At 52.4% G+C, this 14,914-nt stretch overlaps 6 protein-coding genes across 6 annotated transcripts; 2 read left to right on the top strand and 4 right to left on the bottom strand.

Moving 5' to 3' along the window:
• Positions 1-526: 526 nt before the first annotated feature.
• Positions 527-865, bottom strand: GLOTRDRAFT_131805 (uncharacterized protein; the record flags this gene model as incomplete). Its single annotated transcript, XM_007870681.1, has 1 exon — positions 527-865. One exon carries the CDS (start codon positions 863-865, stop codon positions 527-529), a length of 339 nt encoding a protein of 112 aa, XP_007868872.1.
• Positions 866-1,828: 963 nt separating this feature from the next.
• On the bottom strand, positions 1,829-2,533 carry GLOTRDRAFT_29246 (kinase-like protein; the record flags this gene model as incomplete). The annotated part of the gene is made up of 1 exon (XM_007870471.2): positions 1,829-2,533. A coding segment is annotated over one exon (705 nt), but the record flags the coding sequence as incomplete, so codon positions are not given.
• A 713-nt stretch (positions 2,534-3,246) lies between these two features.
• GLOTRDRAFT_46618 (uncharacterized protein) lies at positions 3,247-4,060 on the bottom strand (the record flags this gene model as incomplete). Its single annotated transcript, XM_007870495.1, has 5 exons — positions 3,247-3,345; positions 3,408-3,604; positions 3,662-3,713; positions 3,765-3,843; positions 3,897-4,060. Coding segments are annotated over 5 exons (591 nt in total), but the record flags the coding sequence as incomplete, so codon positions are not given.
• A 2,289-nt stretch (positions 4,061-6,349) lies between these two features.
• Positions 6,350-7,955, top strand: GLOTRDRAFT_46824 (uncharacterized protein; the record flags this gene model as incomplete). The annotated part of the gene is made up of 3 exons (XM_007870514.1): positions 6,350-6,538; positions 6,711-7,625; positions 7,806-7,955. Coding segments are annotated over 3 exons (1,254 nt in total), but the record flags the coding sequence as incomplete, so codon positions are not given.
• Positions 7,956-8,200: 245 nt separating this feature from the next.
• On the top strand, positions 8,201-10,070 carry GLOTRDRAFT_79681 (uncharacterized protein). The gene is made up of 4 exons (XM_007870680.1): positions 8,201-8,598; positions 8,655-8,725; positions 8,792-9,310; positions 9,365-10,070. The coding sequence occupies exons 1-4, from the start codon at positions 8,274-8,276 to the stop codon at positions 9,917-9,919; spliced, it is 1,470 nt and encodes a 489-aa protein (XP_007868871.1). The 5' UTR covers positions 8,201-8,273; the 3' UTR covers positions 9,920-10,070.
• Positions 10,071-10,202: 132 nt separating this feature from the next.
• On the bottom strand, positions 10,203-12,369 carry GLOTRDRAFT_64258 (histone deacetylase). The gene is made up of 8 exons (XM_007870679.1): positions 12,295-12,369; positions 12,106-12,236; positions 11,938-12,055; positions 11,804-11,881; positions 11,373-11,746; positions 10,950-11,317; positions 10,745-10,890; positions 10,203-10,689 (listed from the first exon to the last, which is right to left on the bottom strand). The coding sequence occupies exons 1-8, from the start codon at positions 12,335-12,337 to the stop codon at positions 10,307-10,309; spliced, it is 1,641 nt and encodes a 546-aa protein (XP_007868870.1). The 5' UTR covers positions 12,338-12,369; the 3' UTR covers positions 10,203-10,306.
• Positions 12,370-14,914: the final 2,545 nt, after the last annotated feature.

Below are 14,914 nucleotides of genomic sequence, written 5' to 3'. Positions count from 1 at the left end.
GTTGTGCGCGAGAGCTGGACGTAGCTGTTTTGCGGCTCTTCCCAAAGAGGCGGGTCTTGTCTTCCCTGCGAGATGCTTTCCGGTTCTCTCGATGAGCATACACAACTGGGACACCTCAAGGGTGTCTATCCCTATCCCCCCCCCCCCCCCACGTCGGGGTGTCAGCCGAGATCCTTTTCGTATCAACCACAGGATCTTGTAACCCATCGGATAGGGAATCCAGCGCCAGGTAGGTACCACTTACTGGGCATGAAAGAGTGCTTGTTGACCAACCCGAGTTCCGTCTCTTCGTTAGCATCGGCTTCATGGACTTGTGGAATCATTTGCTCTTCTGCGCTCGACAAGCCCTCCTCGTCAATATCCTCCTTTCCCTTCCCCTCAATATCCGGCGACAATGTGGCCATCAAACCAGAAAGGAACCCCTCCCGAGACATCGTCGGCAGCTTCTACGTCGGCCATGTCTCTCTACAATCGCATACCGGCCCTCCTCCGCATCCTCATCCTGCTACCGTTTCTTCCCCTCGCCCTACTCCAGCTGAACGAGCTCGATCACCCGATTAAACTTAGCGGTATTCTCCCTAGCAGTGTCGATCCATTCCTGGATGTCCAGATGAATCACTCGCAGGCGCTCTTCCGAATCGGGGTAGGTGCCGGAGGAGGGTGAGCGGAAGGGCGACGAATTTGGGGAGATCGGGGCCTGTGAGGCAGAGGGCGAGGTCGCCTCTGAGCGCTGGGGGGTGTTGGAGGCTTCGAGGTCCTCAATGAGGCGTTGAATCTCTGTAGCTTGGCGTTGGATCTGTTTTATCAGGTCCTCGCGTTTTCTGTGTAGCAGCATAAGGAGGTAAGGTTCGAACGAGAGATTCATGGCGTCGATCGACGTACGGTCAGCGTTTGCATTCTTGCCCGCGTTTTTGCACCGTTGACAGACGTTTGTTCCTGGGGGAACTCGCATCTGACCTATATGCGGAACCGGCTATCAGTCTCGCAGGATGAGCTGCATATGTGAAGGCAAGGCGACCTTCATGGCTTTGCAGCGACGGCATACCCCAATCCTGCAATCCTATCATCTGAGCATGCGTGAAAACATCAAGGATGGGCACTTACGGCTCGGCTCGCAGCTCCTTTCGTGATCATCCTGCTTCACCCTCGCCAGATTGTGTATGGGCAACAAGGCGGTCGGTGCGGTGCTGGCCCACACGGGTGGAGAATCCGAGTATCCGCGGTCCGGGGACCGTGACTGACTCGAATTGACTCGGGCCTCTTCTCTCCCGTAGACTGAAGGCTCCCCACTGGCCTAGTTGATTTCGTTGGACTACTATCATTCACGCAGACTTACCGCCATCCGTGACAGCGATAACAGGCTGTTTGTGGTGTAGGATAGATCGGACAGCCCGCCTATGTGCCGACTCCTGCTTTTATACGCAGTAGCCTGAGCATCATCACAGCTTTGTATATATCTCAGTGATCCATGGGGACAGATAGACGCGCGAACGTCACCTCACTGGTTTGCTTAATGCCTAGGGCGCATTATAAGCGTCAGCGGAGCGAAGTCGTACCAACCACGTACATTGACGCTGGACTCAGGTCCGCGACTAGCACCTGACAGCATGCTCTCTTTGACCAACGGAAAACTCAAGCCCTCAACATGCACCACACTCGACGAATGGCATTCTAAGGCGTGTGGCCAGCAGAATAAGGGGCACGAGAATCCAATACATACAATCATAGATTAGGATGTAAGAATCTGGCTATGCGGAAGTGTGAGATGTCAACGCCACACAGGAGACCGAAAAGAGAAACGGTGCGGCGCGGCTGAAAGGACAGAATGTCACCAAATACTAGTATATTTCCAAAGCTCTCGTTCCACAAGGAGTTCTTCCTCATAGCGCCCAAAGATCTCGTCCATCATATCTCTCCAAGGCCCATACGACTCCTTTGCATAGTATGACCTCGTCCATTCCCAGTATTGGGGAAACCAGGACAGACATGCCCAGTCGACCAAACCTGTAAGACGGCCATTCTTGTCAATGAGGATGTTTTGTGGTGCGAAGTCGTTGTGGGTAAGACATATCGGGTGAGTTCTGGAATGGACAGGTCTTGCGAACGCCTTGAGACGATATTGTTCTTCCAACACCAGTCTATCAGTAAGCCACTGATAGAGACCTGCCTCTGTGTCGAACGGCCCGACTCTGTCCACGCATACGCGATAACACAGTACGGGACCGCCATCTACTGCGCAAATTTTGGGACCTGTCTGAGGAGGCGGAATGGATCGCATCTGGTCAAAGAGTCGTTTGAGATCGGATGCGAGGAGTGATCGTTGTTCCGGCGACATGTCCCATAGACCGCGCGCCAGCGGTTCTCCAGGTAAGCGTGTCATTACTATGAACATGCCATTTGGATATTTCGGATATGGAATGGCGTCAATGAGCGATGGTACCGGGCTCCCCACGTGCTCTGAGATGAATCGTAATGCGTTTGCTTCATGCAGATCCACACCTTGACCCGCCTTGGCATACAGATTGAAAGGTAGGCGGAAGCAGCTGTAAGACGTGGTGGGACCGTACAGACGGAGTCCTACGTGTATCAGAAGCCGGTAGGCACAGAGCCTGATGCTTTGCGGGAAGATGTGCCAGAAATCGAGTAAAATACCCATGGAAGCTGAATACTCGCAGGCAAGTCCGACGAGTTGAACTATGACCTCGCCACCTGGACTTGTATGCAATGTGTAATCAATTCCTATACAGGATGAGTCTTTCCGCCGCTTGCTCTAGCAATGTACGTTGCGGGTGTGAATTCACCGAGAGGCAACGAACAAGGTACCTAGACTGGCAGCATCCGGACCATTGGAACAATTTTCTGCGAGGTCCACCGTTTGAGAGTTGAAACGTTGACAATATGGGAGACCGTGGTGGGACGGAAAGCTGTTCTCGGAGAGTGCCGGTTTCACCCGCTCAGGAATCGTTCAGCACGGTGCCGTTACTTTGGCAGCCTGAGGCTGCTTCAAGTCGCCATCGTTGTCTCTCTACAACCCTAGTATCTACAGTGATGACATGAGTCCTAAGGACTCTTCACGTCTCAGTACTAGAGGGGTCGACTAGAACATCGGGAAAAACCCCCCGATGATTAGACAGAATCTCCTGTTTTCAGTTCGAATTATATCTGATTACTGGGAATCAGACCAATTACAATGTTAGTTCTAATTAGACAACCGACGCAGGCCTCCTGAATGCTGTGTCGTTGCCATTATCCTCGAGATAAAACGTGTACGGTGAAGCCACCTGTAGGCGCATCCAAATACGTCTGGCCTCTTTCACTCAATCCCATCGCAAGGTACTTCCGGACCTAGATACATAACAAGCCACAATGAACACAATCTTCGAATCGAATATGCCGTATGAACCTACATTTACATCAAGCGCTGCAGCCAGACCAATTATCTGATTTGCGGTCTTGGCCTGACAAACAGTATGTTCACCTGGCATGTATCCTTGGAGGTAGTGATGACTTGCCTTCTCGAAGACGAAATTGACTATCGCTGTCCCATAGCCACGGTTCTGATGCTTAGGATCCGTAGCGAGGTGGAAACACCACCAGCGCTTGTCTAGCTCCTACTGGAGATGTTAGAACGAGCGGCCACGCCTCGCAAGTTTGAGTATACGTGCCTCTTTATTCCACGTGTCAGCATTGAACTTGTCCATGGTTTGAGGGTACTGTAAATGGCTTCAAAGCTGAGCGCAGGCTTTCTCTTGGTAGTCACGCACGGTGTTCTGCCACCAATACTGGCTTTCAGGTGACAACTTGCTGAAGAAATCGTTGAACCCCAAGGCTCTCTGGTCCTCACTTCCAGTCATGGTCAAACCAGTATCGGGAAAGGAGGTGTACAAGCAACTCACGTTCCAAATAACTCCCTTCTGGGAGGGAACCAGAAGCCACTGGACACGATTACCTTACTTTCCGGGTCTTTGACAACGTAGATTTCTCCTTCTAGCGCCGACGCACGTATCATGGCCCGGAACAACGGGCTGTGAAGGCTCCAGTCGCCCCCGACCAGTGCTCTGTGAGAGATATCTATGCGGATTCGTTGTCAGCGAGCTCTTTGTTGAATGCCATAGTTATCCCTGCCTCCGGCGAAGGCGCGTACAGCCATCTCGGTCATCTCCTGGACCTGACCATCTGAAAGCCGTGAGGTGGTGTTGCGCCGGAAATTTGGAGACGTACCGGTGACTTCTGTCAAGAGTTCTACAACAATTGAGGCTGTCTTCATAATGGATGTGGAGGCGGACCCGTTAGACATGAAGGGCTCTTGACGAATCTTGGTAAGTAATATCACTCACGATTCCCCTTCCGCTGATGCGCTCACCGAGGCACCCGAGCATTGCAGTGACTGTTCCGTTTCAGCGCTCTCCGAAGCACCCGAGTACTCACACGTTCCGTGAGATACCGGTATCCTTATCACAATGGTCGCTGGGACGCGAAAAGAGCTCGTACAGAGTCCACGATGCGATTTGGGCTCGATGTCGCAGTAAGCAGTATGGGTCCTGTTGCTGATCTTAATCCTCAGGCGCATGAGGGTGGCAGCCATCCGTGTTCTGTTCTCTGTTTGCCCCATCCCTATCGGGGCACACCGTTTGTCCATTCCGCGACATTGCAGACTCAGAAAGCAGAAATGCATACATCTGTTCAGCACGCTATGTCCGAGGCTATAGCTACGATCGAGACACGATCGTCACGTATCACGTGGGCGTGATGGATGCTCCTGACTGACAAGCTGCGCGTGGAACTACATACAGTAGAGAAGACAGACAGAACTCGGTGCGTCTCCGCTGGACCACTCATAGCGGGCCTTCGACTTCCGTATCAGCAAGCGGATATATATGTATCACAGCAATCCTTACTGTTGGCTTCCGCGCCCTGTCTGAACTGTTCTTGCCTGTTGGATTCCACTCCCATTTGACCGTTCGAGATCCTCACCGTCCACTCGCCTTGGGCATGGTTCTCAGAGCATTCGGGGGGTACCAAAATTCTTTTCCAAGGGTTCCCTCTGGTCCACGTCGACACCATCGCCAATATTATTACCTGACTTTTATTAGATAACCAAGAGCATGAGATGGCGTCGACGGCCGTATGAGCTTTCACCGGAGGCCTTCGTTCTTTCCTATCCTCGGCACATCCGCCTGTTGAGGAAGAGCGTCGTGCGGCCGACCCTGTACTGGCTGCGGCGAGGGGTGAGTACCTCTGCGCGATCGCCGGAGAAGAGTCACTTTTAGTGGGCCGGAGGAGGTGCTGCATGACCACCATGCTCTCCCTGAGGCCTGAGGGCCTAGGCCCGTCTGTGTTTGTACCCGCCTGGTATCTGTCGCGTCTCCCATCCCTTCTGGCTGTCTCGTACTAACCTCTTGCAACCCGGCGCATCTCCGGTTACTACCTCCCCGCAGTTGGGGGTACCGACATGCCCACGGAGCCTTTCAGCCTGCTCGCTTATTGATATGATATTGTCTCCCGCGATTTTCCCTAGTGTCCGCGATTATGTCGCCCCGGTACCACGTCCTCGGCTTCTTCCCGCGGTTTCAAGGCGCCTATCTGTTCCGCGGGCGCTTGTGGCTAGCTCGTTAAGCCTCTGGTTGCTCCGTATCGTTACCCGCAAAGGCAAGTAATCTATCTGGATTCCATGTAAATGTAGAATTTATGATTGGCATGTTACTGGGAAGCCTAGCTTCGGGCGAAGCACTCTGACCGATGTATGTAGGAGCCAGTAGGAACGGCGAAAACGAACTCCAATTGGTGATATATGGGCTGTTAAATGGCACATGAAGTGCTTGTGGGAACCGAAGGGATACAGTCACTGGCAACGCTGAATCTGTGCTTTTGTGATCATGCCGCGGCCGATGGAGCCTCATTCAAACTTATTGCGTCTTTCAGACCTGCGAAACTGGTCCCCCGTATTGTGAGCAGGCGCTACAATGAAGTGCATACCCTAACGCTGACGAGAAGCGTTGACTGTGATCATTTCTTCTGATGGAACTTTGACTCGGGGATATAACTATTGACGCTATTTGTGTAGGTTTAGGGGGGGAAGTGTTATCACCTAACACCAAAGGTCTGGGTGCAAAGATTGCCCATCACTGGTCGCAGCTGCTGGCCGGAATGCGGGACTCCGTACGACCGCATAAAGGTACAATGGTTGACGGAAGACTAGAGCTAGTGCCCACTTTCCCGTCGCTATGTTCATACCGACTCTCAGGGCATCCTCTGTAGACGGGACTTCTTCAGTTCCCTTTGGAACATCCGTAATAACTGCAGCTTCTGACATTTGTCCATCTGACTGCGAGGATATTTATCACTGTAGACATTATGGCAAATCGTCAGGAGCTGCACAGTCACCGTCGTGGCATGCACTTGGGTGTCACTCCACCTCAATATTCCTCATCCTCACGAGTCCTGGTATCATGGGCCGTTACGGCAAGTGGGAATAGTGATCATGGCTATCATCGCCCCAGAACTGGTAATCGCATGGGCGTTGAGGCAGTGGCTTGTTGTCAGAAAGCTAGCGGAGAACGTCATCATCCCAAGGCTACCCAAGAGCAACCTGGAGGAGAGTAACAAAAGCGTGGAGAAATGCATACACAAAGAGGAAGAGGAAGCCATGACTAAGGACGGGGAATCTGAGAAAGGTATTGGGGCGGGGAAAGGATTGGGTGGGCTCTAAGACACTCCGTCCTCAACCGTCATACTCACCAGACTCTTTCGCAGAATGGACCAAAACCCATTACTTTTTTGGGATTATGGGCGGATATATGTTCTACAAGGATGACGATGAAAATACTCCCAGGGTATTAGATGTTCAGGATAAGGAACGACTTCAATTGATATTCAAATGCCCCACGTTCACTGGACTTACGGAGGCGGACATTACAGACCGAGGGAAGAGGAATTCCTTGGAGAAGGCGCCGGCTGTCATCCAAGGCCTCTGGTTTATTCTCCAGCTCTTGGCACGTACGGCGCAAAATCTAGCACTGACTGAGCTGGAGCTCGCGACGCTTGGGTTCGCCCTGCTGAACTCCGTGACGTATTTCTTGTGGTGGAACAAGCCTCACGGAGCCCAGCGCCCTTGTGTCCTTCGCAAGGAGCAATATTGGGGAAGGGTTTCGAAGACTGATATCATCCAGGAATTCTCGCGACTATTACTGTCAGGCCCGTGCAGGAAAGCCAAAAAAGCACATTCGAAGACCACTCCTAGTTCAAGCAGCTGTTCTCTCCCTCGCGAAGTGTGGCGAAAACTGGCTGCAGGATTCACAATTGTTATACACGCAACTCTAACTCCATTTCTAGAAATGGTAAAGCCTCAGCCAATGACTACTAAGGCTGAATGTGTGCCGACATTCCACGCGGGGAAGCTAGACTTGGCTGATGAAGGCATAACATATTGTGTGACTGCTGCCATTTCCATGATCTTCGGTGCTGTCCATCTGGCGGGGTGGAATTTTTACTTCCCGTCTCGCATAGAGCAGATACTCTGGAGAAGTTGCTCATTCGCGATAACATGCCTACCATGTGCCGTGTGGATTTGGTGGGCTACGCGGCACTTGCTAGGACACTCCAAAGGCAAGAACGAAAACGCAGGTGTAGATGCCAAACCAAAGAAGGACGGAGGATCAGGGGAGGAGGAAGTGCAAGTAAGGGAGACAAACTCGGAAGAAAAGGCAAAGCTAGAAAATGAGGACAAACAACAGGAGGACGACTCGGAGAAAACCCCAGGCGAGAAGGCAAATGCGGGGAAAAGCGCAAACCCTTCTGCCTTTAAGGTAATTGAGGTGACATTTATGACATTGCTCACCTTTCTGTATATTTCAGCCCGAATTGCTCTTCTTGCCGTTGCGTTCACTTCTTTGCGATGTCTTTCCCCGGGTGCATACAGGGCGGTCTCATGGACTAACTATATACCACATGTATAACATTAAGTATTTTCTACGCTCCGTACTCCATTTGTCTCCTTTGCTCCCGCTTCTTTCATCGCACTGCGAAGGCATTTAGGTGTTCTTGTATGTATGATGCTATTGGCCATGTAAATTTGAAGGATCCCCTTTCGATTAATATTACGCCGTGTGGCCTCTCCTTTGCAACGCCACATTCCGGGCGGAAACACGTGTAAACAATTGCCGGTGACTGCAAGTTGTCCGAATACGTCACCTCAGCCGCACGATGCATCCCTCTCCCGAGTACCGACCCCCGCGACCAGCACCTCCTGCTTTCCCCCTTCTTCGTTCATCGCAATGCCACATTTACCTGAGCCTAAAGGTCCATACGCTGTCGGAGCGACGACCTTTCTACGTCCTATCCGACCATCGCTGGCGTTAGGAACATCGAAAGTGAAGAAACCGAAGCACTCGAATGAACCGGCACACGACGAGCTCGAGCACACATTGCAGCTCGAGGAAGTCGCCTTTACTGCGTTCTATCCGGCTGACTTGGACGGGAATGGTCACTCGCATCAAAGGAGTAGCTGGTTTGGAAGGGGGTACAAGGGGCCGAGTAAAGGCGTAGATTGGGTGATCAAACCCGTAGACGAGACAATTAAGGGTTACGAACATTTCGGAGGTATGTTCGTGCATTATATTTCAATTATATATTGCTCACGATATGGTTCTGTTCAGGACAGTCGTACCCAGGTTGGTTAGGCACAGCCATTAGACCACTCATCGCGTTTTTCGGCTCGACCATAAAGGTATGGAGCTCTTCCTTCGCTAACGGTCCAATAAAATAGCATTTTTTCGTCCGTCCGACCATGTAGATTCCAGCTTACAGCAATGCAGCACCCCTCGCCCCATCTCAAGCTACCGATAAATGGCCCCTTCTCATCTTCTCGCACGGCCTAGCCGGCTCCCGGACAACATACTCCCACCTCTGCGCGCACCTCGCTGCTCAAGGGCGCGTCGTCCTCGCGCTCGAGCACCGCGACGGTACGGGTCCCGCGGTATTCCCCCGCGGCGCGGATGGGCAGCCCAAGAGCCTCTACTACGTCAACCCCGGCTCCGTGCACTGGCCGGATAGCAAGGGGAACTACGCGTCCGTTGAGAACTCCTCGTACAACTCTGAGCAAGCCATGAAGCTCCGGCAGGAGCAGTTGGATTTCAGGAGGAGGGAGGTGTACGAGGCGGTGGAGGCGTTCAAGCGGATGGTGGGCGGTAATGAGGATCGGGGCGGGGTAGAAGTGGCGGATGCAGCTGAGATAGATTGGAGTAAGTGGAATGGGAAGATCGACTTTGAACACATCGACCTCGTCGGGCACTCCTTCGGGGGAGCTACAGTCGTGAGTGGGCCTGCCTTAAAAAGTCGATCGGCGGCGCCTAATGCCATGTCGTAGTTTTCCATCCTTTCAAACCCTCCCGCGCCCCTCCCCCACTCACCTGACCGCACCTACCCTGAACTACCCGTGCGCAAAGTGCTTGCGCTAGACCCATGGATGGAGCCCTTCCCCTCGCCCGGGCCCGCTCCCCGCTCATCCGCCGAGCTGCTCGTGATCAATTCGGAGGCATTCACGCTCTGGAACTCGCACTTCGCGAACCTGCAGAACGCGGTGCGGCGCTTCCAGCCGGGGCAGCTCGTCACGCTCGTCGACGCGCAGCACATCTCGTTCTCGGACTTCCCGTTGCTCGTGCCGACGCGGTTCCTCGGCGGCGTGGATCCGCGGAAGATGCTGGGTGTGGTGTGTACGATTGCGGATGCGTTCATGGGCGGCAAGCTGAAAGTGGAGGACGAGGCGGGCATCAGGATACTGGAGAAGGAGGGGGTGAAGGTAAGGGAGATGGAGGTAGTAGAGAAGGAGGAGAAGGGGAAGAAGAAGCGTAAACTGATGGGCGATCCTGGTGATGTGATCATTCATCCGATTGCGAGCGACTCACCGAATATGCGCCTATGATGGCCCTCCTCTTTGATTGCCAACGAGGGGAGGACCCTGTCCTGCCCATGACTGAACGCACGTCTTTTATGTGGAAACGCAGCACAGCGAACTTGTAGACCTCAAATCACGGACCTCAGCCAAGTATAGATTGCATACTGTATCTTATTCACTGTCTAATGTAATATTATATATCCCGCCTTCATCTATGCTGTCTCCCGCGAATATGGGATCAGACGCACCGTGCCGGAGGCATCCCATTGGTCCATTCTATTCCTGAGACATTAGGTATGGGTGCGATTATGGCTAATGAGAACTGCAGAGAAAACCAAGGAGCACCAGGATCAAACGAATAGATAATACAATATAATAATACACGGAACTAAAAATCCAGTAGAATAATCTCTGTCAATCCATCAAGATCATACCATCATCGACATCCAGGTCATAGCCCCTCCTGCCGCCGGCCATCGACTCCCCTACACTGACTCCGGGAACACCAAGTCCAGGCAAAGTATACACTTCGACGACGCTGTCGGGCCCCCGCCAACTATTGTCCCACTCAAAGAATCGTCTCCTCGTGTGCTTTCCGACGTGCCCGCAGTAGGCCTCATGCTCGCGCTCGAACTCGTGCAACTGCGGGGTGTCCAGCACCTTGTTCGTGACGATGCTCATGCGCTTCCTGGGGGCGCGCCGGGGCATGCGCCGGCTCAGTGAGTCCGAATCGGTGTCGTCCGTCTCGTCCGAGTAGGCTTCGGCCTCTTGGATCTTGTAGATAAGCCGTGCATGTTCTGGAGATACGTCGTTCGCATATGTGTGACGTGGGGAAGTAAGAAGTGTACGTACGGGCCAAGTCCTTGTCTAGTTCGTCCCGTGGTTCGCTTTCTGCCATCCGCCAGCCTAGGTGATCCCCCACACTCTCGCTGGGGACGTCGTGTATGCCGACCGAAGGCGCAGGCTGTAATTGGGACAACTGTTGCAGCACAATCTGTCTAAAATATAAAGGAATGAGGACCATCCTCGCTTCTCGTTCGAGGCGGGTGAAACCTACCTTATCTCGTGAACATATCCGTCCCTCAGATTATAATCCTCCCGGTTGGTCCCCGGGACCTCGAGCCGGTACCGCGGGCCGAACCACTCGAAGTACGCGTTGTACGGCAACATGGGGTCGATGGTGTCCTCGATGCCGAGCGCGCAGGCGGTCTCGTAGCACCACGTCCGGGCGACGTTCTTCGCGGTGTATCCGCCGCCGCCAAGGAGCATCAGCGGGACATTCTGCTTACGGAGGAACTGCACGCACGCGGCGTGCCCATGCATGCTCAGGTTGAGCTCGCCGAGCTTGTCGCCGGCCAGGGAATCTGCGCCACATTGGAGTACCACTGCGGAGGGTAGGAAGACTTCGAGTATTTTGCTGATGATCTTAGATAGAGATACGAGGTCAGTGTTGTCTAAAATACAAGATGGGTGCACATACAGGCTCAAAGAGACTCTTGTACGCTTCATCCGTGATACCCTCACGCAGGGGCACGTTAACGGAATAGCCTTTACCCTTGCCAAACCCCGTGTCCCTGTAATCTCCCGTACCCGGGAAGAAGTCGCCAAACTTGTGAAAGCTGCATGTCATGACCCGGTCGGTGGTATAGAATGCCTCTTCGACGCCGTCGCCGTGATGACAGTCGATGTCGATGTAGAGGACGCGGGGGTATGTGCGGAGGAGCTCGAGGATGGCGAGGTTGATGTCGTTGATGTAGCAGAAGCCGGACGCCTCGCGTTTCTTTGCGTGGTGCAGACCACCCGCCCAGTTGATGGCGATGTCGGCGGCGCTGGAAGAGATTGCGCGTGCAGCCGCTGGATATAATGACATGAATGAGTACCCATGCTTACAAAATGTGGTACGCGGCCTACCTAATGAGCCTCCGGCGGATATCGAGCAGAACTCGAATAAGCCCTCGAAAGCGGGGTTATCGCCGTCCGCGCTCAGGACTGTGATAAGCATGCGTGAGCGACGTGAATTATACTTTCAAGCTACCTATCCTCACATCTGGTATACTTATAAGTTAGATCCTCAGCGGTCTCCGGTGTAACGCGTTGCAAGAAATTCACGTATTCGTCCGTGTGGAACCGAGTCATGTCTTCTGGGGTAGCGCGTTTGGCGCGCTGAGCTGTTTCACAATGTCATTCACATGGCGCTCTGAATGTTCTCCTACCAAGACATGCATCTTGTCAAGCATGTTGTATGCGCGAACCAAGTGATGCGTTATGAATATGCGGTGTGGTTTCATGCAGTGTCTGCCCTCCCCTTTCTGAGGTGCATCATAAGTATATCCTCCCACTTCCGCTGACAGAATTCGAGGTGGTTAATGAGGATTCGGGAATGAGGAAGGCAAATGTCGTACGGTCAAAATAATATGTAACTCGTCTCCGGTCTGGCAAAGACATGTTGCAGTAGAGGTTATGGTCTTGTCGAACATTGATTCTGAGACAGATTGTGATGCGGAGAGAGCAGACAAGAGGCGACAAAAATAGATCATAAGGTCACGTGATTAATTATTGGAGTCAGGTGCTTGTCGCGTAGAGTCGGACTCGGAACGGTCGGCGAAGCATGCACAATGTGTTCCTTCTTAACTCTTATACAGGTTATCCCCAGAGTGCATCGCTCAATAGAGCAGGCATGACTTTGCATTATTGCTGGCGGTATCTACTGTACGAGAACCATACCGCGACGACGTGCCCACAACATTAATCTATGTGTCAGGCAAATGGTGAAGAGAGCAAGTATAATCCCTAATACAGCCTGTATAGCTCCTTCCCTTGTGCTACCGGCATCATCCGTAATCTGCTCGTAATTGAGGTCCTGTGGGTCGTCATCTTCAACCGCAGGTAACCACTCTTCATATTGCGCGATCATCTCATTAATCGATTTCTGCAGACTCCAGTTGCCCGGATGCGCGCTCGCAGACCGAATTGATGCAAGCACAAGATCCAGGGCTTCATCTGACATTCTGATCAAGTTGTACAGCTCGTCGGGTAATATCCCGTATCCCGCCGTGACTTGTTCCGTCCTCTCCGAGGCGCGAAGACGTGCATCCTAAGTATTGTCCCAGTCGGTGCGTTAGGTATGAATATATTGTAGCCAGGCTGGCAGGTCATGCGGGTGCGAACGTTCCAGGCGGGGGCGGGCCTGCACCTTCGCTACCTCCCTTTTCAAGCAATTGAAGTCGTGCTGCAACATGGACATGACACGTCCAACGACATCGACTACGATGTTGGGCGCGAAGAGCGTCATGACTATGCCTTGGTACATCATAGAATCCACGGATGAGATATCGAGGCCGAAGACGAATGTGTCATAGGTCGGGGTGAACCAATGTGGATCTGGAGTAGACCTGGCGCGATTCCACTAGCCAGGACATGGCGTCGGATCCGCTATAAAGCGCAGTGGCGGCTGCTCAGTCATATCGGGTGCTGAGCAAGGTTGTGTTCCGATGTTGTCCAGAATCCAGATGATGGCGGGGTTTACCTAATACCGAGCGAACAAGAGGAAGTGAACACTCGGATTATCCAAGAGCGGATCGCTTTCCTTTCGGAGGCACCTAACACTGACACAAATGACAGAGTGCGATTGCCTGCGTGTCAAGCGGATCGGGCGAGTGGATGCTATGCGTGCTGCAGTCGGTGTTACAAGCCTAATCCAACGGGGCGGACTCTAAGCCAAGGCGCTTTGTTCGTCCGTGTGACCAGCCAGAACAGGTACTTAGGTCGGGGAGTCCATTTCGACCGGTTCGTCAGGCCTTCAGGCCTTGAGACCCGTGACTTCTTTTCTCCATGGACCATGACGGTGATAATGTGTCGAATTTCGGCATGTAGTGAGTTGCTGCTAGGGATCCGGAGGGTCAATACTAGTACTACTCAGGATGATAGACATCTGAAATGATGGACATGCAAGGAACGAGTACAGCATTGTCAGCTGTACATGTGCCCTCAAACATTACAGCCGTTTGCAGATCGTTAGGCCATCACTTCAGAAAGTCACATATAGTCGGAGTTTGTCGGACATGGTGCCAGGGACGTCCCAGGAATTAAAAGGAGTCCAAATGGTCTGATGTTGGGGCCTTGGGGACTTGAATTCCCCTCTCCGACATGGTCCGACTGTAAATAGTTTTCAAGAAATGGGCCCATCGAACGGGAGGTTACGCATATGGTTGCTCGATATCAATATCGAGTGGCTGTGCCATTTCGTGGGAGGAACCTACCAAACTCAACGAGTTATCGAGTGGCTGTGCCAGAGGCGGCTGTGGCTCTCCCCGAGGAGAACTCGATTTGTGCCTGCCATGACAGGTGCTGGACGAGCTCCCGTACGTGTGTACAATAGGCAAAATACCTGTGTATACTGTAATACTTGAGACCATATATATGAAGGTAGATGAGGCTTGATACCCATTACCCCAAATCATACCAACAGACCTTGATGTCCATGCAGAGTTTTTATGGACCAGTGAATGCTGAGTGTGTGTTTAGCGCTCAGCAGCAGTTAGACAGTTCACAGCAGTAGATTTACAGCATTATTTTTAATGAAATATCCTCTGTGCAGTTAGCCTGACTGGGTGTCATCGCATTTACAGATATCCACAGTAATTCAGACCTTGTAAGGCAGCGTGGAGGGGGGAAAGCGTGCAAACTATAGATTCAATGCTAAACCTCTTTCGTGAAATTGTGGGGGAGCGGTGTTTGCTTTGAATGTGCGATATAAGAAGTCCCTTGCCCCGGAGGGCCCCAAATTGAGGAATTACACAGTGTTTTGGGCTTGAATCGCCTTCAGAAAATATGCATGGACTAGCTGTAGATTTTCTCATGGTTCCAGTTGCTGATTTATAGGAGATATATCTCAGAGAACGATGGACGGGTTGAGTACTAGTATGGCCCCGGAGGGGCCGGACAAATTCGATTTTTGTAGTATTTACACTCGGATTTTACGGTAAAACATGCCATCTGTCCCTCACTAGCTGCTTTGTTCCT

Source organism: Gloeophyllum trabeum (assembly GCF_000344685.1).
Source record: "Gloeophyllum trabeum ATCC 11539 unplaced genomic scaffold GLOTRscaffold_00012, whole genome shotgun sequence".
In the NCBI taxonomy this organism is placed as follows: Eukaryota; Fungi; Basidiomycota; class Agaricomycetes; order Gloeophyllales; family Gloeophyllaceae; genus Gloeophyllum; species Gloeophyllum trabeum.
The sequence above is the reverse complement of the archived record's forward strand: the minus strand, read 5'-3'. Positions and strand labels throughout refer to the sequence as shown.